The sequence below is a fragment of the Schistosoma haematobium genome, chromosome 7, assembly GCF_000699445.3.
Source record: "Schistosoma haematobium chromosome 7, whole genome shotgun sequence".
In the NCBI taxonomy this organism is placed as follows: Eukaryota; Metazoa; Platyhelminthes; class Trematoda; order Strigeidida; family Schistosomatidae; genus Schistosoma; species Schistosoma haematobium.
Window position 1 is genome coordinate 14278747 of NC_067202.1, and position 22772 is coordinate 14301518.

Sequence of the window (22772 nt, forward strand, 5' to 3'; positions counted from 1 at the left end):
GTTCTCTCTCACAGTAGGCTGTTACTGATGGTATCTGGCCAATGGATGTTGAGTATCTTGCGTAGACAACTATTAATAAATACTTGTACGTTCTTGATGATGGTTGTATTAGTTCTCCAAGACTGAGCTTCGTACAGTAGAACTGACTTGATGTTCTCACTTCTATAAATAGAATCTTTGTATTATGTGACTGTTACTTAATTTTGTTTACAATAATATGATGATGTAACTTCTCTATTTAATTAGTAAGTAGTTAACTGAAAACTTCACAATAATAATAATAAATTTATTCTTTCTAAAACTCTCTCAATGTATTAGTCGATGAGACTATAATTTATGGACGAACCAATCAGATTTACGACAATAGGTATTAGATTTTGGCGCGAAATCCATTTATAACTGATGTCAGTCGGTGATGAAAACCCTAGATCTAATTCCTAACCCTAACCATCAAATGTAAATCATAATCCTTATCCTTCAAACTGTTTTATAACCCTCATTTAGCTCTAGTAAGTAGATCGACGCAGTGTCATTTTAGCGTCGCTCAAAGGTCGTTCATAAATTATAGTCTCATCGAACAGAGATAAGTCATTTATATTCACTAACTCTACTTAATCAACCGTCAGCTTAAGTTTAATTCAGTTTTTTTTAAATTTTTTTTAAAACTATCATGGTAGTTCTCATCATCACACTGTTTATTTTTACCATGTCTGAAACTTATCATATTCTAGTTATGTGTTGTGACAGCTTCCGAGAATTACGACGGAGCCTCCGGAGGCCCTAAGGGAGACGAAAAGTTTTCATTCAATCAGAACGTGATGGGGCTTTCTAGAATATCAACGTGGCATACTATGATTGGACAGTAGCATAGTTTGCCTGTTTGCGGATTGGCTGAATTATAATGATGTTAGAACAAACGCTAATATCTATAAATACCCATGATTTTCTGTACATTTTGATTCTTACCTAACAAACACTTTTCCAGCTTCCTTCTGTCTTCTGATTTTGTGACTGTGGAGTTCCATGTGTTCGAGTACCGTAGCGATATACGCTATTCTGTGTTAATCAAACAACAAACGTAACATTTTGTACAAACTAAAATGTAATGCTAATCTGATGTATCACGGTGTTGTACTAAATACTTATAACTATGAGTTTTAAAGACTGAACAACACACCATAATTTTTTCGGTAGAAAGTAGAACACTTCCTATGAAACTCATCTTTTCTCCAATCAAATTTCAGTCAGTCAGTAGGATCGTAGGCAAAAACGAGGAAAATACAACGATGTGCATCACTATGCTCCCGAGTTCTTACTATCCCACTGAAATGGATAGTACACTGATGACTATCTCCTGAAATTCAGTCACAGAGAACCTGCTTCACATTTAAACTGATTACTATACCTACAATAGCAAGGCTGAGAGAAGTAGCAGATACACAGAGGATGAAAAGTATTCGTAATCCGTGTTAATTGAGTTTAACTGCTTGACTACACTTTCATCTTAAATGCAAGTTTTAGAGACACAGTATATATCAGTGGTACGAAATTCTAGACTCCTAGCTAATGAAGTCTGTTGTTTGATTTGATTTACGGTTTGAACATTGAAAGCTCCAACATGGCTAGTGGGGACAAAGAAGAAACCATAGAAGAGGAGTTGGTAGTAGAGATACCAGGAAATGAAGAGGGGATTCGATTGTGAACAACAGGCCTCCGAGTGTTTTTAGAGATGCAAAGATGGTCGTTACTTCCTGGTCACCTGAAAATTAGAAAGAGACAATGAGGTACACGAACTAGATCACTGTTCTAATTCCCAATTGTCCTGTTAACAAGGGTTTGTCTTAAAGTAATTACCAGTTTAATACAAGCGACGAAAGACAGTATTTTAGTAATAAGTCAGCAGTAGGAGGATGGTCGACTTATCACGAAATAACAATCAATTACATGTTTGCAAAAGTGAAATAACTGCACATACTCAAATACTTTTTATTTGGTGTATTCAAAATCAGAAACGGATGAGAGTAATATTGAGAAGGCTGGTCAGTACCATGAAATCCGTAGTGATCGAAAAGAATATCACCTTTCGTAATATTACGGCAATTGTCAATCACAAATGCTGAGGTCTATGTACATAAAAGAAATAAGAAGTTGGTCAAATAAAACTTTGAGAATGTAAGTAATTTTCGTTTCACGAGGTCCTAAAACTACTTCATGGAGGTAAAATGGGGGACAGTAGAATGTCACTGATTTATAGATCTCAATGCTATTGGCAGATGAATGGTCTAAAACTTGGTCTTTGGAACTAGACGTTCTCAAGTTACCATTATCTGATCATAGGCCTTTTCGAAACACCACCTGTGTATGTTGAAACAACCGACTGACTGATGATGTGGTTAGGATTGTAGTACTACACAAACATGACAAATAATTCAACGAGACTGTAGATCTCTATCGAACGAAGTGGTTAGTACATATGCACATAATCAACGGTTGGTGATTTTGTGAAACATGGTTCAAAATCGGTCGCAAGAGTGCAGGTTCACAGAAGATTACTGTCTCATAATCTGGTTCCCAACCACTAGCTGATATTTTGTATCATTTGATTCAACCTAGTGTATTATCGTACTATCCAATTTCAAGTACAAATCTTGAAACTCCCTGTTATATTTAGTCGTTTGTACTAAAACTAACAATTCTTTTGTCTCTACTCCTTTTCTCTTTATTTTGCTGAGGTAAGAATTATGATAAGCAGACTTTTGAGATCTTTAGGAAAAGCATCCCATTTGTCTGAACATTGTCTGTTTGGACATTCGCTGCATAGCTGTGCAAAAGCCAAGCCTTCACTGAGCATCTATCCATTTATATGATTATGTTGAGCAGGTTATATTGACTACATAAATCGAGTTCTTCCAAAGCCCACCTCTAAACGTCATCCTGTCTGGCTATTTAAGGAGTACAAAAATCAGTCAAAAGCTCTACCCTGACCTATCTAGTGAGTACTGGTTAGTCTGTTCTATCAAAATCATTCTTCAAAGCTATTCATAATCAAAAGAATCGGTTCTAAAGGAATACTTACTTACGTAAGTAAGTAAGTACAGCAGAGGCAATAGCTATGGACTAATTCAAGCTAAACCTCTGCGTAGAAAAACAGTACATTCAATCCCTCAGTTTCCATGGTTTTAACCTTCCTTTCTATTTTCTATGATCTACTGTTTTTTTCCACTATTTTCCAATTAGTTTTTATAACTATTCATTATCCTTTTGAATCTTCCTATTGATCAGTCTAGTCATCATCAATTTCTGTTTATAATGTTTATGACATTGGAAATATAAAGGCAATCCGCACAGGATACATATAAGTCAACAAGAGACTGATCAATTGTAGTCCTAAATATCAAAGAGAATATTCAAACAACCAGTACAAGTGAATTAAACTTCACTTAATTGCACAACCTAGTGACTATCTGGACTCAATACTTGGGTGATTAACGCTCCAATTGTTTAAAGAGAACAGTACTAGGTTTGAGTTCCGGAGCAAACATCAACTTCGAAATTCAAGCACACCAAACTGATGAGTCTCAAGTAAGACGGAACGCGAGACCTGACATAGATTACTAGTCACCATGCAACTCTACTTTTCATTATTCTGTTTTTAATATTTTATCAAATAGACAATTATCTTTACAGCTCTCACTATCCGTTGGATTATTATATAATTTTCTTTGAATACTTGACTTTTGTATACAGCTCATGGTACGATACAACTTCAAAGTTTTGCAAATTAATTATCACTATTCAATTTTACTACAGATTGATATTATTATCATTACTATTACGGTGGTGTACGCTACTGATGTCAACAGATATAAATAAGTAGTATGTATCATCAATCGAAAGTGAAATGACTGGAGGCAGAAGGTTAAGAAAATCGAAGAGAAAAGAACGACAACAGAGGATGATTGGTGTGTAAACGAAAGTACAACGAGGTTTGAGACAGCGGATTGACATTTTGCAAATGAAGTATTTATTGTATGATTCTCAGATTTCACTCAGTCAGTCAGTCAGCTACAACGTAGGATCAAGCACATATATGCATCGGTCCAAGCTCCTACACCTCATTAGCGCAACAAGATCAACACCAAATCCATAGAAGTAATTACTTCAATGGTAGTAATATATAAAAGAAAGATCGTGTATAAGGATAGAATACAGGATGAAAGAATCATTTGGTAGAAAGAAAGATATAAAGCAACTTTAATCTCATAGTTTAAGGGCAAACAAAGAATGTATACACCTACACCATTGTGATCGATTCTGAGTCATGTCACCAAGAGTCTCCAACCATTGGTTACGGTAGTCACACGGACCCCAACCAAATAGTCTGCATCTACCAATATAGCTCAGACTAGAAATCAATGACTTCAAGCACTGATATCACGTTCTGTAATTTTGTCTGCACTTTTGTTCTCGCATGCTACACTACTACCATTTTCTCAGCAAATAAATCAATCATAAACATGATTATACACCTTAAATTGCCAACAAAAAAAATGAAGAAGAAAAGAAATTCTCTTCATTGACAATTATCTTTATTTTTTTATTCATTTTAAAAATTATCCTTTGAGAAATAATATAAAAGTGTACAGAAAGAAAGAAAATGACAAACAAGAAGGCAACGAGATAAAAATGATACAGTTTACAGGATACATTAAAATGTAAAGTCATGGTCAAAGGGGAGGGGGATGGATGAAATAATGTCAACAGTGGGAGAATACATGTACAACAATATTAATAATGATAATAAATAATAATAATAAAGTTAAATATCTGTTATTTAACAATGACATTTTATTCTATAATAATTGACATCGATCCGATTGTGATTTGATATGACGAAGACGTTTTTTTGGATGGAAATTTTTTAAATATTGAACTTGACGAGCATTTAATGCTCCATTTCTTTGTCTAAAATAATAATTTTTTAAAAAGTATATGGAAATAGTCAGTAATAAACCTTCAAGATTAAGATGAATACTAGTTGATACATTATAACATAGAACCCAGCATATATGTGTATTGGTTTAAGTGATTACACACTGTTAGTACAACGAGATGGAATGGTTAAGGTAATATCCAGGGTAGTAGAAATAGAAAAGATTAGGCATCGAGGATACGACTCGAGAAGAAAATATGGATTAGCGGAATAAACGAACATTGATAAGATAATTCAGAAACTGCTTTCAAATGACCTGGTACGGCCGAGAGTGGGGAGAGTCGGCTCTCTCTCTCTCTCTCGCCGAATGCTCTCACATGGCCACGCGTATACAGCCATTGTCAGGGAAGTCCTACCCACTGCCTCCTCTCAACACGGGGGTGTTGTATAAGAAATGGAGAGGACGAAAATTAAATGTCTGGCGCTTTAACCAGGTTGGTGGATATGGAGGATCCATCTGAGGGAGTGGGGAAATGCTCATCCCAAACCAACGGTTTACATGGGCTCCAAGATCCTGATGCAACAAATGAAATAAAAACCTGTTGTTGTTCAACGGCTACCATGAGACTGCATCTCATAACGTTACTCCACTGTCTTGTGGATTAGAACTCTGGGTCAAAGGTTCGGAGGTGGTCCCCTATGAAAACCACCTGCTTTGGTTTGAGCACCCGGGCAGTATCCTAACCCTGTCGTCTATCTCTAGCCATCAACTTGCAAAGACATGCATGTAGACGACACTGATCAGTGTCGTTTTGAAGGAATCCTGCAATAATAATCCTGGAAAAAAACAATTGTAGAGATCCTTCTACAGAGTCGGAAACCTTAAACTCCATTAGAGATCACCTCGTTCGTAACCAAATTCACGGAAGTTTAGACTAAGAGGGTAATACATTTTCAGTAGTGCTATTGCTTGCCGTCTGCTTAACAATGACATTGATTTATCAAAGTCCTTCAAGATAATTAATAGACAAAGAACGTCAAATTTACTAAGGTTTACTGAAGCAAAAGGTATAAAATGACTGAAACCAAATTTATATATCCAGAAAGATTCAGTTGTTAATATTGGTTTGCATTGGTGAACTTATTCATAAATATTTGATATAAAATTCTTTTCATGACACCAATTATTAATTAATATCAGAAGGGGTTTTTTGTAGATATGATAGTAATTTTAATAGTTGAGATCATGAGTCAATTAAAACTAGGCTACCATGAAAAACCTGGAAGCACTGGACAGTCGTTTCATCCTACTGTGGGACTTCTCAGCAGTGCGCATCCACGAACCCGCCTCACGAGATTCGAACCCAGGACCTATCAGTCTCTCGTGCGAGCGCTTAACCTCTCACCTTTTATATGTTCTGTATTTAGTTCGTTTATTTTATTTTAAGAGTTACATAAATATAACATTAATATATTATTTCTGAATAACTCTGTTCCTATACTCTTAGTTATTTATTCTAGAATATTCTTATATCTAACTTATAAATATTCATATCGATTAACATACGAACACCTTATATCTTTCCTTCTTCTACACTAATTAGTACTCTTTTCATTGACCTTCATTAATGAGAATACTTCCATTATTATAATACATAAAGTATGTAGACTGCGTTTTCTTCTTTAGAGGGTTGTAAGCAGCTGATGAAAACCGGTAAAATAGAAATAAATTCATGGTATTCTACTACATTAATTATTCTTATTTATAATCAAATTTATATGAGTTCATTTGTAGATCTATTCTGTATACAAATCAAAACAATGTTAGATTTATGAATTGATGAAATTCTAAATTATAGACAACCTTTAAGTAATGCTAAAATGATCATTAAAACAAATTCACCAACATAATAGAGTCTAAAGACGGTCGTTTACCATGACGCGCAATACTGACTAATGTTGGAAATGGTTGGAAGAAAGTTAGGGGGGGGGTCGGTCAAACCAAAAATTGGCATCGGTCCTTCAAGTCATGTTGGTAGATGCATACTACTTCGTTGGGGTCAGAGTGACTATTGTAACAAATGGTTGGAGACTATGGGTGAAATGGCTCAGAATCAATCACAATGGCGTCGGTGTATACATTTTATCTTCCCTTAAACTATGAGATTAAAATTGTTTTATACCGTTCTTCCTATGAACTAATTTTTTTCTCCCTGTACTACCATCAAAGTAACTACTTCTATGAATTTGGTGTTTATCTTGTTGTGCTAATGAGTGAGGTATGGCAACTTGGACCGATGCATATATGTACCCAGTCCTGCGTTTTAGCTAAGAATGGAAGAAGGTTATCAATTAGTGTAAGAAATCGAAATTCACGATCTGGAAAGTTAAAGATTTGAGTTGTTATCATCATCACGAACTAACATCAGTTATAAATGGCAACAACAACAAAAAATGTTTTCTTTTTTTGTCATATAAATGAACAAATTTCATATTTTAAATCTAATGAATTCATCCATTAATTCTAGTCTTATTATTCACTTACCCACGAATCATTTCTACAGCTTCATTGTACGGTAAACCAAGTTCAATTAAAGCGGCTGCAACAAGAGCAGGAGCTCTAAATGAAAAATTATAAAACTGAATATATTGAAACTTAAAGAATTTTACTTGAAATTATTATAGTTTTCAATGAAATGATTTACTTAAGTTGTACATTTGTTATTACAGTAACTTGATAAATACATATAGTAGTCTATAAGAGAATAGAAATAGAATTATATGATAAAGTGAGTCGAGATTTTAAATAACGAAAGAAGATTGGGTAGTGGTGATCGTGTGGTTCGAGAGGAATGAGAGCGGTAACTGTTTATTTAACAGATATGAAGAGAAAATGAAAAACGTGTGAGTCATAACAATTGAATAATAGTCATGGAAATTGTTAGGTCAGCGGCATATGCTCCACGAGAGGCATAAAGTGTAAGTAAAGCGAAGGTTTGCAAGTTTACAGTTTTGTTAACAAGATTTTTTTTACGAGATGAGGTTGCTAACTACAAGTTCAACCAGCTTCTTTTACCCAGGCTTGGGATCAGCAGAAATTCTAGAGGGGCTCCAGGTGGAACTTAAAAACAAAACCAAAACATGCTGGAGAAAGGTGTTAGGTCTATGTAATGATGAGAATATGCACCCAGAGTTCAAGCTTGAATTGATGGACCACTAATACCCCAGTATTGTATAAGTTTTTTTTCTTTGACCTCTCCTTGACACATTTTTTAACTGTGTAGATTATTTCAAAGGATGATTCCTTTGGAGCAACGTTCCCAGAGTTGATGACGTGCTGCTGTATTTATTTAGTGGTTGCTTTGCATTCCTCTTTAAAACTCCATGCCTTGTAACGTTCTGAAATGTGTTTGGAAAATGTTGGTTATGTGTGGTCAATATAACCTGACCTGTATGTGCAAACAAACATACAAATACACATCAATGTGGCCCAAACTGAAAATTCATCTTTAACACATTCACGAATAGTAAAATAGCTTGCTTGGGAAGACAATACGAAATTTAAATGAGCAGAAAACTTTCCTCAACGGTTGTGAAATTTGTTTATTCAAGAAATATTTCCATGAAGTGAAAAAAAGTTCATAACACGCAAAAACAAATGTCGCTGACTCTTTGTGTATTAAGTTTTATGGCATATCATAATTACAATTGGAACGGAAAACTAGTGTAAATTAAGTCGATACAATCGATGTCGTTCATATTGTCTTTATTAACTATACACAGCTTGGAATTTATTGTGGTCACTGTGATATAAAAATTTTAATAATAGAAGTATATTATCATAATATTTTCTAACTCTAACCTGCCAAGTCCAGCTTTGCAGTGTACAGCTATACAACTTCCAGGTCCTTGTTGACATACGTCCGTAATCAGTTGAAACCATTTTTCAATTACTACGTCTGGAGGCGGTGCACCATCATCGTATTCAAGATCCTGTAAAATATTGAAAAGATTAAGTCAATTTATGATTAAATTAATATTTTGTTCCCTTACACATAAATACGTTGCCCGAATCATCTAAGAATTATTATTCAGTCAACACAAACTAATTTTGTTAAGAATTCAATACACAGTGAATACATTTAAAATATTAGTTCCCCAATATTTTTGCGGAAATCCAGTATTAGAAGAGATGTCAGTTCTTGGTAGGAAATCAGATACCACTATAACAGAATGACCTATGATTCAGATATACAAACTGCTTGTGTTTGGTCTGATCAACTGATTTACAGAGCATAAAATTCATTATAACTCGATAGGGTCGTCACGATAAGTAAATCTGACCATTATATCAAGGTAGAAGCTATGGTTAGAAACACTAAACAATAATATCAGCATGAGGTTATCGAGATTGTTGAATTTCATTGAGACCGCGAACCGATCGAACTTAGACAACCATTCAAATCTTAAAAGCACTAGACAGCCGTTTCGTCCTGGCATGGGACTCCTCAACAGTGCGTCAGCAGTAATAAAACCCATGACCAGTCTTGCGCGCGAACGTTTAACCTCTAGACCTGTACACTACTGAGTGCATGGTCATTGGTCATAGGTTTAAGCTTTCGCGCGCAACACTGATCATTCTAGGTCCGATTCCTGCATGTGTGGTCGTGTAAGCCCACCTTCACTGAGGAGTCCCATACTAGGACGAAACGGCCATCTGATGCTTCCAAGTTTTCAATGGTGGTCTAAATTAGACTGATTCATGATATCAATGAGAAAAAGTTAATATTTAATTTTTATGATAAAATAAGATCAACAAATTCATTCGACTTAACTCTGTATCATTTATATCTAGTCTGGTTTACAAAATATGTGAATACAGTAAGCAGTTTAAATTCAGTCTACTGGGGACCTAGATCTTCATATATCATTCGATAAAACTCTTAATCTATCAATAAATAAATAAGAATTGAAGATGAGAAACAGAATGACAAAGAGATCTCTGAACATTTCTGAAATATAATGACATATGTGGTCAGAGCTAAATTGGTAGATTCAAACCAACTGCTTGAGGTCTGTGTAATAAATGTGACTAATGATTAGAAGAAATTGAGTGATATGATCTAGAATCAGTTACAATAGCCCAAATCCATTCATTCCGTATCCTCTTCCAGATTTTCAGTTCCAGCACTCTCTCAAACATGCTTTTCAAATTTGTCGTCTCAATATTCACTATCACAACTTTTGCACTATTTCGATTCGTTTTTTTAAATATTCATCTTATTGTGCCAATGAGTTATAGGAACTTGAGCCAACGCTCACATATGTACCTGGTTCTCATATTGATCATGACTGACTGATATGTGGTCTTCACTCAATCAGTAACAACGTAGAACTTCGTACGTACATATACCAGTTCGAGTTGCCATACCACATTAGCACAGAGATACAATTGTCGATTCAAATCCCGTAGTGGTAGAAAGAGTAAGAGTATACACATCATTAGAAAGTTTTTATTATATCATAATAACTATGATAAACAATGAAATTTACCACAACTTCAATTCCGACAGATTCAAGCGGTGCTTTATCATAGGTAGCTTTGCATACTCGAACCAATTTGTGTACATTGTGTAGTTTGAAAACCTGAATGAAAATCGTTATAAAAAAATATGTTCTTGAAATGAATTAACAACTATGCATAAGTATACTTGAGATGGTGGAGATTTGTACCTCAGGTGGATGATTTTGGTGGAGTTTTGTTCTGAGCTGGATGGTTTGGTCCTGGAGCAAAGACTAGAAGCCGCGATACTACCAGTGATCAAGCCAAAAATTTGGATTCGCTATGTAGACGACACTTTCGTCATCGTCAAAAAGAATGAGCTGGGAAACACAAACTGATCAACAACGTTTTCGATGACATCATGTTCACGATGGAACAGGAGTCAAACAATAAACTATCATTCTTGGATATATTGATCACTAGAACCGACACAGGAAAACTGGAAACTCAAGTATATATAGGAAACCGACCCATACAGATCAAATCCTCAACTACAATAGCAACAACCCAGAAGGTCATAAAATCAACTGCGTACACACTTTGTTCAAGAGGGCGAGGACATACTGCAGCACACTGGCAGCACGAAAAAATGAAGAGAAGTACCTGAAGGACGTATTTCAAAAGAACGGCTACCCAATCAGCTTCATCAAAAAATACCAACCACATACAGAATCTGAACCCAAGTCAAGCAGAGAAATCAACAAAAGGATCACCCTATCATACATACAAGAAATATCAGAAACCGCAACGAGACTGCTGAAAACCTTCGGGATAGGTGTAGCACACGAACCGACAAAATCACTACAATCAATCCTATGCAAACCAAAGGATGAAATAACAAAAGAAAACAAATCAAACATCATCTACAAAATAAATTATGCCAACTGCGAAAAACACTACATCGGACAAAGCGGACGCCCCCTTCACCTTCGCCTACACGAACATCAATTAGCAGTCAAATGCCATGATATCTCCTCACTTATATCAATACACGTGGATAACTGCGGACACTCATTCGATCAGAAAAATGTGGAAATCTTAGACAGAGGAAACTCCAAAAACACCAGAGGATTTTTAGAAGCTTGGTACTCAGGTCAATCAGCAATCAACAAGCATATTGAAATCAATCCAATTTACCAACCAATCAGGAAAATCATGCACAAATATAGGAATAAAAATCAAATCAATGGGACACAACCAAAACAAAGAAGTAAACCATGATAAATTTAAGGTCAATAACAACCAATTAACATCGAGGTGCACAGAACAAGCTGTGAAACACATATGGAGAAATTCGAACACTTCACTTCTATCTGAAGTTTGTGCTGATGATGTCGTTCAGAAGAACGATGAAAGCTCCACGACCAAACTATCCAGTTCAGAGAACAAAACTCCACCAAAATAAGTATACTTATTTAGTTCATGAAAATTAGTAATAATATATAGCTTTTTGAACTCGCCTAGTGAAAGCGGAATCATTATATGGACCATTGGGATTAACGTCAATAATGCCCAGATTAATAAACTATTGAATAATAATAAAAACATACTAATTTTCGAACCGGTAATTAGATGAAAGAATTGTTTCATCAAATTATTCAACAAACTAAATAAATCTTTGATTTCCCAATCTTTACAGAACATGAAAGTCAGTCAGTCATTCAGTTACAACGTAGGACCAGGCATATATATGCATCGGTCCAAGTTGCCATACAGAACATGAAACCATACACACAACCTTAACTCTAAAGCAATTATTTGATAGATATAAAATACATAATTGGCAGTTTTCATTCCCAATCAATAATTTAAGTTTTATTTCTATTCTATTCTAATGAATGCTTGACCTAATTTCATCCAGAGAGTTAGGAATTATTGGGATGTTAAAGCGTAAATTGAGATTAAGAAAAAAAGAAAACAACATTAAAAGATTTATAGAAATATTCTAATAAAGTTAAATCAAGCAAATTAATCGATTATCTTTCATCTAGAAATAGAAGTTTATTTTGAATAAAGTCAACACAAACATGGATACAGAATAATATGAAATTATGGTTTCTCATCAGCTGCTAACAGCCATGTATGTATTGTCAATTGTTTCACACTATATCTTATCTCTCAATGTAAACTTTCAATACATATCAATAGTTGTAAGTAGCTGATGAGAAACCATGTAAAAGTATGATGAATTCATATTATTCGGTATGTACGTTTGTTCTGGTTATATTCAAATTCGTAAAGGTAACCAATTGAAAGAATTTTATTCGTATGTAATCTATCTATATGCTTTAATAGATTAAGTGATGCATTCTTTTAGCGGTTACAATTCGAAGTTCATGTACAGTATATCATTTATATTTCTGTGTTTATCAATTATTAAATGTAGTTTGATGCCCCCAAATGCCCTGGTACGGCCGAGAGTGGGGAGAGTCCGCTCTCCCTCTCAAAATGCTCTCACATAGCCACGCGTATATAGCCTCTGCCAGGGAAGTCTAGCTCACTGCCTTCTCTCACCACCGGGGTGTTGTTTATGAAAATGAGAGGACGAAAAGCGAATGTCCGGCGCTTTATCCGGATCCCAAACCAATGGTTTACATGGGCCCCAGTATCCTGCGGGAACAAATGGCGTATGAACCAACTGTTGGTCACCGGTTTCCATGGGACTGCACCTCTTTACGATGCTCCATTGCCTTGTGGATAAGACCTTTAGGTCAAAGGCTTGAGGTGTGGCCCTCTAAGAAAACCACCTGCTTCGGTTTGGGCACCCGAGCAGTATTACAGCCCTCACACATATCGAATGAGACTTGTGTGGCGCATATGTATTTGGTGCCTCCTTGTACCAATATCTGTGTGTTAAAATAAAATAAATAAACAAATTTTAAGTTTTACGTTAAGATGCAAGGACTAGTGATTTTATGCAAATAAGCAAACTGAAATAGGTGGAGTAGGGTTCGGATCTACGACCTATTGATTAGAAATAGTTTTTTTTAAAAAACACTAAGTTACACTATACGTAAAACTCCCGGGTAAAGGGCTAATGTCAGTATATTTGCTAAGCTATTATGGCCCCCCACCATATGTTGTAAATACAAAACATTTGAGGATAACGACGAATAAAGTCGAATCATGAGTCTCTGAACTTGTTAAATCAATCCAATATCTATATTGGAAAATGTAAGGATTTCTCCTGAGGTTGTCATGTTACAAATAAAGCTACCATTGAGACATTCTACTTCAGATAGGCTTCTATCTAAAAACATACGCTTAGCGTCTAAGATTTATTAACGCTTGAATAAACATCTGGTATAATTGCATTCTTCTTTCACTGCTTGCGTGACCACATAAGGCAAAAAAACCCAGCATCTCAATGATGTTACTAATATTTCTACATTAAAACCAGTGAGGTCGGTGTACTTTGTTCTATCCCAAAAGGAAATTTTACGCCTGTATACAAACGGGATTAGGATCTTTTAATTGTAAATAGGATTACTGAATACATTGATTAAGTGTCCCAAATATGATAGTAAAACAAATACTATCTTGTTGCACTATATGTGTTATTATTTCGTAAGATGTTAGCCTTTAAATTATATTAAAAGACACTGAAAGACGTTCAGTCACCCAAAGTAAAATAAATCACTGGATTTAGCATATTGTTGTACATTAAGAATTCAAAACAATATATTCCCCCTGTGTGATCAACAAAACACTGCTGATAACTCGATAACACATTGAGTCTTACACAACGAGAAACTTAATTCAGATGAGTATTGGCTTGGTTATTGTATGTAGTGATAACATAAGAATCCAGGAAGCAAGAATTTATCTAACAAGAAGCTGTAAATTTTAATTGATTATCAGACTTCACATACGCAATTCAACAGCTATCCAGTTTAGTGTATTTGAGCAATGTGATTTAGATTTTACACTGAGTTCAATTCGTCAGAGAAAGGAACACTAGATTTTTTTAAATATAATGATGCAAATCTACTTGATGCATAGAAATACAACGTACCATGATAAAATTTTCCATATTGTGTGCATTAGGTTCATCTGTGATTAGAAAACGAGCTGTTTTATATTCAACCAGTGTGACGTGAGGCTGCTGTAACTGACGTGAGAGTTTTGAACCTCTGGGATACGGCTGGAAACTACCATGACGAGTGTCAGCGTTTGAAAGTCGTGGCATTCTGACAATGGTGCTCTGTTCGGTAACTGGTGGATAAACTGACATGACTGAATAGTTATTTAACCTAGAAGATACAGAAGTGTGGCAAAGTAATTCATCAAGTAATTTATCTACCAAACTACAGTGAGTGTTATGTAATTAACATCTCCAAGTATAAAATTCGATATCCTAAATTGAACTATTAGTAAGCTATATATCAAATTTTTCCTAGCTCTTCAATTAAATACATCTAACACAGATAGTTATGGTAAAATGTTGAATAACCAACTTGTCTGTTTAAATACAAACAAACATATAGGGAAATGCACACTAAACATTAAAGTAGCCTTTTTACGGAGTCAAAAACACATTTACAATGGTTGAATACATTTGTCTTAGAGTGATCATCTCTCATAAGCTAGTAACTTAGTCAACGTAACTGTTTACCATCATTCATTATGTCACTCGTCTTTTATCAATCATACGGGTGATCCACTCAATGTAAGAGTTGTTGAGTTAACTTGCATCGAATTATGTCTAACAATGGTCTACATATTGTCTTACTGTTAGAAATCATTACAGAATCAATTATATGAGGTATCCATTTCTGGAGAATATCACAACACTAACATTACTTTGCTTTGACAGTCACCAACTTAGGAGGATCAGAGAAGCCCAATTTCTTATCTAGTACAAATAGTATAAAATGCTACAACTCAGATATCGTGGAAGTCCCGTTCTATTTTTCTTGGTTGGATTCTGTTACTGTGACAAAACTGGAAGTTTCTAACGTCATGAGAGCCAATTTTACCAATAATAATTCCTCGTTCTATTAACACAAGGTTTGTCAATATAAAGAGCGAAGACGGACAAAATACGCAAAGTGAATTATATTTTAGTTGACACAGACACAACTTACTTTTACATCAAATAAAGTCGACGAACTGGAAGAAACCACAGACCTATGCAGTACACGTCGATAGTTGTAAACGTCAAATGATATTAGCCAAATATGCAACGAGGCCTAATCAAATGACTGGCTACTTTGGTTTGATATATTGCGCCTCACAAAAGTTAGTATTCGTGCCGAATGACGGGGTGACACGCCGATGGCTCACTGCACTGTAAAGGTGATATGATAAAAAATCAGTAATTTTAAATTATTTGAGTATAAAAATAGGTGACTTTACGCGAACAAACCAGCCGACGATTGGAACACCATGTTAGCCATCTACTTAGGCTAAATTGAAGGACGGCAAACAATAATCTCTACTGATTTGCACTTTGCTTCGGTTTATTATATTTCCTTAGCTAGTTTATTGTGTATGTTTTGATTAGTTAGTTCATTTTGAGATTCTTCCCTAATGTCCGGGTTTATGAGATCTATTGATTACACTCAAGGAGGGTGTAAATAATAGATTTCTGCAAGCCATTAACTGAATGCAACGTATAACTAGTACATCTTTAAAATACGCTGAGATCTACCTAGACCATTAGATTAGTGTACACAACCAACACATTACTATTGGATTTTACTTATAATTATATAAATGAACAATGTAACAGCTTTCTGGGGCATACAGAACAGTATTTATGGATGTGATTGAGCACTCAACAGGGAGACTATAATTTATGGACTACCTCTGAGTAATATAAAAGTGTTCTAAGGAAACGTTAGCCACTTACTAGAGGTGATATAGGGTGATATATTTGTGTGAGGAATCGGGACTACAACTTGGAGTTAGGAGTTGAAATTACGAATTAGAATTAGGGTTCTCATAACAAACTGACATCAGCTTCGATATCTGAATATGATTTAGCTGTGTGGATGAGTGAATTTCACGCAAAAAAGCAAAAATTGTGAGATGAAATCTGAATAATTTGTCCAGAAATTGTCGTCCTGCTTTGACGTCTCGTGCTAAAGCCAACTGCTGATATTGGGCAACAAATATAACCGATTACGCAATGAAACCAGTCAAGTATATAGGTCTAAGAAAATGGTTAGTTTTTGTGAGACTAGTGAGCAATAATAATAAAACGAGTACGGAACATTTCTGTAAACCTAGTTAGTTTCACGTCATCTACTTCAATGTCTGGGTACAAAAAATCAGTGAAATGGTAACTACCAGTATTGAGAGAACGCCTACTATTAAGCCACTTGTAATATATACAGACTAAAACTGGCATAAATATGCGTGTTATAACACTGTTGTTCAACAGCATACCAACGAGGCAGATGACATCATTAAGGCAGCGATATACTGAGTCGTATAGCGTCGCTATTATTGAACTGTAGAACTTGCGGTACCCTCATAAGTTTTTGTAAATAAAATACCACTTACAACTCAAACAAAGGATATGTACCTTTGTAAATTCATAAGCCACAAAAGATAGCTTCATGTATACATGAAGCTATATAAATATAATTATATTAAATCACTGCTTAAGTAGGCAGTCACTTTGTTTTTTAACAAGAACCAATATTTGTGAGCTATTTATGGAAATGTATTTTGACTGAGGGGCCTTCTTCATCTAATAAATAAGAATTATAGTCAGTTCAGTATATATAAAAATCTGGTACTTCATTATGACGGAGTTCAGCCTCCAATTCCCATCTAAATACATCGAAATTTGGAAAAAACGATAACCCTACGCATTCTATATGGACGTTTTTACGTTCTGGTGAGAAAAATCTTAGAGTAAACACACTTGCGATTCATAAAACCACAGTACCTCATTGATTGTGACCTTTATGCATAGAACTCTCTTTAGATCCGTTGATTGTTTCGAACACGTAAACCATTGAACATAAAGTTCTTTAATTAAATGCCAATGTGAACTGGAAAATTGCTCGAACGCCGCAGTTTAACTTCATTAATAAATTAAAATCGTCAGCAAAGACTAAGATATCAGAAACAACCACTTGGTTATATAAGATATAAAATACTTGTTATAAATCTATTGATTAACTTAGTGCTGCAACATGACCCCAGTGAAAGGCTCCAGATATCTTGCAGCACCCACTAAGATTAGTCCGGCGGTTCAATTAAATTGTTTTAAAGAATTTCAACAAGCATGCGCAAGTTGGTATGTACTGGAGGCAAATTTCGTATATTAGTTAGCTCAGAAGCTACTGTAAATAATCTGCGAATTGTCTAATGATAAGAGTAAGCATAAAATTTTAAGAAAGATGTTTCATTTAAAAGACCTATAATTTTTGTCGAAGCTTCTTTCTGAAAGTAATGGAGGTCAGTATTTGTTGACTGGAATGATTGTTGGAGGATACAAAATTATTTTGTTTCTTTTCCATCGAAACTAAAGTGTATGATGACTTTGATATTTGAACACTCAGCAAAATATCATAGTTCTGTTATTCCAGATGGGGAATTTCAGAGCTCATAAAACCCCTGTGAGTGTATTTTCGTAAGTGTTTCACGGTATTCTAAGCTGAAGTGATTCTTGCGTCAGCACAATTTTGAGCTTAAGTGTATTTTTGGTCCATTAAAATAGGGGTGGATAATTGGCATCATATTTTGAGACAATATTCCTTTGGATTTTATTCTCTACATAGCTCTCCAGTTCAGCCATGCCAAGTGAGTTGGATACGGCTTACTGAATTGATGATTGCTCTTCTTTGGTTTCATATCTGCGAACCTCGAATCCTTCTTAAATTGTGAGGCAACTGTTGTAGTAGTAACTGAAGGAAAGTAACCGATTAAAGACGGTGATATTAAATATAAATAATCTTACTGTCTTTTGAACATTTGTGTTTGGTCAAATTTGAACTTGGAACAAAAACAATAACGTGGCTGATTTGCATGCATATAGCACACAGTTCTCATAAATCCAACATACAACACCATCGTCAACTCAGTTGAAACCACTGGCGGCACCTACAGACCTTCCTATAGATGTCACTCCCCTGAACATCGAAGAAATCAGGATGGCCATCAGACAAATCAAGAGTGTGAAAGCAATATGACCTGACAACATACCAACTGAATCATTGAACTCAAACATAGAAGCAACTGCAATTATGTTCCATGTTTCATCAAGAAAGATTTGGGAAGGGCAACAAGTGTCACAGACAAACTGGAGAGAAGAATACATCATTAAGACACCAAAGGAAGATCTGAGCAAGTTTGGGAACTCAGCTATGGGAGAAACAGTCTGTTGCCGAACCGGATGAAAAATTTCGCCATCAACAGACCGGATAACATGTATATCCCTCGTACACAGACCGCATCGCAACACAACAGATCATCGTTGAAAAATCAATTGAATGTAACATGTCACTAAAGATTAACTTCTTTGACTATGAGAAGGCGTTTTGACAGCCTTGATGGGGGAATATTGCGGAACCTTAATCGATACTATTGTAAGATCCAAACTAAGGTCTGGACTGATGAGTAGCTGTGTAGGTGGGTTAGATACGCGTCCTTGCCCGGTTGACATCAAGACAAAGTAACTGGCAAAAAGACAGTTCTAAAATTCATCATAGATTTAAATGTACATTGTTACCTAAACGAGTATGACTACTCAGCTATTCAAACAATAATTGTTCAATTAATCAAATCTAAATTACAGTAAATAAGGAAGTTGATAAAGGATGCGAGAAAATTACCAATCGCAACAAATAAATGCTATTCTATGCTGTCTGGATAAACCATGCACAGATTTGTTCGAAAGATAATATTTGATTGCTTTATAACATAGAATGTTTCCAATTCTGGAAGAGTGCCCCAATTCACAATCAAAAATGCAAAATTTCGGTCAATACAAGCAACACAATCAACAGGAGGGACAAACCAATATAGCTGCCGCCAAGACTAAGTATCAAGTAAAACAACATAAATGCAGTTCAAGAAGAAACATGGCGTAAGAAAAATAAAAACTATAATAAAATGCAAATATTAACAACTCAAATGGAATCGAAAAGACTAACAGTATACAGCTAAGAGAATCAATAGGAACAAACTGAAAGTGTATACATGGAGAGATTCTCACATACAAGACATTCATGATGGACCTTACAACTATGATGCACCTGGGAAGACTGTCAACATCATATGAATTCAGACGACGGACCACACTTTAAAGACGTTCATAGAAGACAGTGGACAGACGCAATCCAAATGAGGGCCGATATCAGACATGGCTATTTACTCTCCCTAGTTCTCTTCCTTCTGGTGGTTGCGAAGACATTCACATCTCGAAGGATGCACGAAATAAAATGGACAGCTTGGATTCAGCTAGACGATTTGGAATTTTCAGGTGATCTAGCTCTTCTATCCCATACACGCCAACAAATTCATGCAAAGACAGCTAGAGTAGCAGACGCCACTTCATAAGTATGCCACAGCATACACAAAAATTCTAAGATCCTAAAATACAACATGGAGAACATCAACGCAATCACACCTGACCGAGAGACTCCGAAGGTGATGGAAACTCTCACGTACCTGGACGGCATCATCGATGAAGATGTAAATGCAAGGATTAACAATGCAAGGTCGGCATTCCCACATTTGAACTCAACTCGACTGTCAACAAACATCAAACTCACAATCTTCGATAAGAACTTCAAAACAGTTCCACTGTACGGGGATGAAACTTCGAAAACTACTACAACCAGGTACAAGTATTTATAAACAAATGTCTACACAGGATACTCAATGTCCGTTGATCGGATACCATCAGCAACAGCCCACTGTAGGGCAGAGAAAGCCAGCTCCCAGTTGTAGAGGAAATTAGTAAAGACATTGGAGATGGATAGGACTTATATTGAGAAAATCACCAAACTGCATCACGGGCCAAGATCTAACTTGGAATCCAGAAGGGAAACGAAGGCCAAAGAACACACTGCGTCGAGAGTTGGATGCAGTCATCAAAACGATGAACAGCTACTGGAAACGATTGACTAGGATAGAGTTGAATGGAGAATGCTGGTGGATGACCTATGCTGCTCCACGAGAGGTAACAGGCGTAGGTGAGTAATTATGTTGAACATGGACGATTTTGATCTCACAAAAATCAGAAAAATGTTAAAAATCATTATTATTATATCTGTGGGTTAATTACTTGTACTTTACGATGAAAAATTTCGGCGCCTGAACTGGAATTTGCTTCTGTTGTTACTTCGGTCCTGAGTTATGAGTGGATCAATCGACAGTTTCCATATCAAACTAGAGCTAAATTTAGACGTAAGGAGCGCACAACATTTTGTTCCCCCATATTATGACAATTATGCTTTTAGATTCTGACTTCTACCCATTCATTCACGCTTACCACTTCCAAATACAATATAGGTTTATTTATGCTCATTTAGTTTTACCTGTCTTAAATTGCACTATTTCTGAAATTCTTAGTTAATTCAATGACTCGAATAATCCTAATTATCATACTGGCGTCGAGATGAAGTAAGATCTTGGACAGTTGGAAGATAATTCAATAGGAATTACTCTGAAGACAGCATTGAGCGGTTCAAAATGACAAGATTGCTATGTCGAATTTTCAGAAGATATAAAACGAGTAACCGCGGAAAATAAAACTAATTGTGTACATATTGTGTGGAAAAATAATAGTTTTCGACAGAAGACCGGATGGATTTAGTAGTGTATTTGTTAGTTTATTTTATTTCGCAAATGGACGTAACGCATAGGTTTCTATACTGCTTTGCCTGAGTGTGTTGAGAATGTAGAATTGCTGCTTAGTTTTTCATCTTGCTCTGATTTCGTAGTAATTAATGGTAGAAGTCCTGTAGCTGTTATAGCATGTTCTTTGTCTTGCTGGTCTTCGTGGAAAGCAAGTTTAATTCTATCTATAGAGATAGTTTCCTTCTTTCCATTCCTGCTAATAAGGAAGTGTATGGTTGTCCGATTTTTTTTCTGATAAGGTCCTTCGTATGGTTGTTTTAACTACGACTCGAATAAAGACGGAGTTACATGTTTTCAGGCGTTTTTAAAGCTGTATGAGACTGTTATGCTTACTTGGGGGAGTATTGCTTCAACATTTTGCATTGTTTGCAATAGACGGCTCGCGAAGCGAGTAGGGTTATTTGTGTCTTGGTTGACTAATTGTCCTGGCAACGTTGGGGTTGTACCATAGATTAATTCGGCTGATGTGCAACCGACATCTTCTCTGATAGTTGAACGAATCCCATGTGGTACAAGTGGTAGTGCGTCGCTACACTTCGATGTATCAGCTTGTGAGATCAGTGATCTTTTCAGTCGACGGTGAAATCTCTCAACCAGGCCATTCGCTACTGAGTGGTAAGCTTTTTTTGGATGTGGTTCACTCTCAGAAGTTTGGCAAAATCCTGAAATAAAGCGGATTGAACCATGGAACCACGGTTTGTAGTAACAATTGATGGGACGACCCAAAGACCAGGAAATACTGATGCGACTGTTTCTGCTGATATGTCTTTGATAGGGCATGTTATTTTAAACTACTTTTACAGTCATTTGTAGTAAATGTACAAATTATAATTAATAATTAATTATAAAATTACAAGCGCCCTTATCTCCAGAACAAAATACCAATAGAATAAGAACCCAATTATACAATATTTACAGACAAATTAAATAGACTGGAACACTTGAGTGAGTAATTTGTGAAATTGTAGCTGCTAATTACGAACGGGAACTTCCGTCTCACATAATGTGACTAAATTTTGATATAAGTTAAAAGTCGATTCGCACTTCTAAACATCGTATCTTTGTGATGATAAACAGGTGTGCAACGATCTTATTAACGCTAGCTATACTATTCAATGTAACCACAAGCAAAAGGTATTCGAAAGTTATATGTGAACTCAACAAACAAAGTTACCACCACAACAGAATATTTAGGTGTTGATATGTAGACACAACAGAAAATGTAAACTTATCCGTTTTTGGTCATAAGTTGTTACCTTATGGAATACCATTGGGCGCCCACTGGTCAAGACAGGATTTCCACTAATTCATACTCTGAATCGTACCGACACCTACTTTGAACAACCCCATAGATTATTTCGTTGCTGGGTCAATAAGCTTAGTTTAGTTCTGCAATTTCAGCAGCCTTGATTGGTACACAGGTTACTGAAGTGACGCTTGCTCAACTGAAAA

The 22772-nt window shown here is 35.7% G+C and overlaps 2 protein-coding genes across 4 annotated transcripts in view; one reads left to right on the top strand and one right to left on the bottom strand.

The window, feature by feature from the left end:
- HDGFRP2_1 (Hepatoma-derived growth factor- protein 2) overlaps positions 1-1125 on the top strand; it is a 68234-nt gene extending 67109 nt beyond the window's left edge. For both annotated transcript variants that reach the window (XM_051218054.1, XM_051218055.1), the window contains one exon: positions 732-1125. The gene's annotated coding sequence lies outside the window, so the exon portion shown is untranslated. The remainder of the gene's footprint in view (positions 1-731) is intronic.
- A 3446-nt stretch (positions 1126-4571) lies between these two features.
- On the bottom strand, positions 4572-17752 carry PTP4A1_2 (Protein tyrosine phosphatase type IVA 1). 2 transcript variants are annotated; one of them, XM_051218057.1, is made up of 6 exons: positions 15584-17752; positions 14512-14749; positions 10487-10579; positions 8796-8926; positions 7479-7553; positions 4572-4965 (listed from the first exon to the last, which is right to left on the bottom strand). In XM_051218057.1, exons 2-6 carry the CDS (start codon positions 14728-14730, stop codon positions 4854-4856), a joined length of 630 nt encoding a protein of 209 aa, XP_051064491.1. In that variant the 5' UTR covers positions 14731-14749; positions 15584-17752; the 3' UTR covers positions 4572-4853. The 2 variants fall into 2 exon arrangements, with proteins under 2 accessions (XP_051064491.1, XP_051064492.1); XM_051218058.1 differs by having other exon boundaries at positions 4573-4965; positions 7479-8926; positions 15584-15786; positions 17398-17752.
- Between the last annotated feature and the right edge of the window lie 5020 nt (positions 17753-22772).

Coding starts and splice junctions, on each gene's coding strand:
- PTP4A1_2 (XM_051218057.1), bottom strand. CDS start 14,730: ATGTCAGTTTATCCACCAGTTACCGAACAGAGCACCATTGTCAGAATG. Junction 8,927..10,486: donor CTGTCGGAATTGAAGTTGTG/GTAAATTTCATT, acceptor AATATTTTACAG/GATCTTGAATACGATGATGG. Junction 7,554..8,795: donor TGCAAAGCTGGACTTGGCAG/GTTAGAGTTAGA, acceptor TTTTTCATTTAG/AGCTCCTGCTCTTGTTGCAG.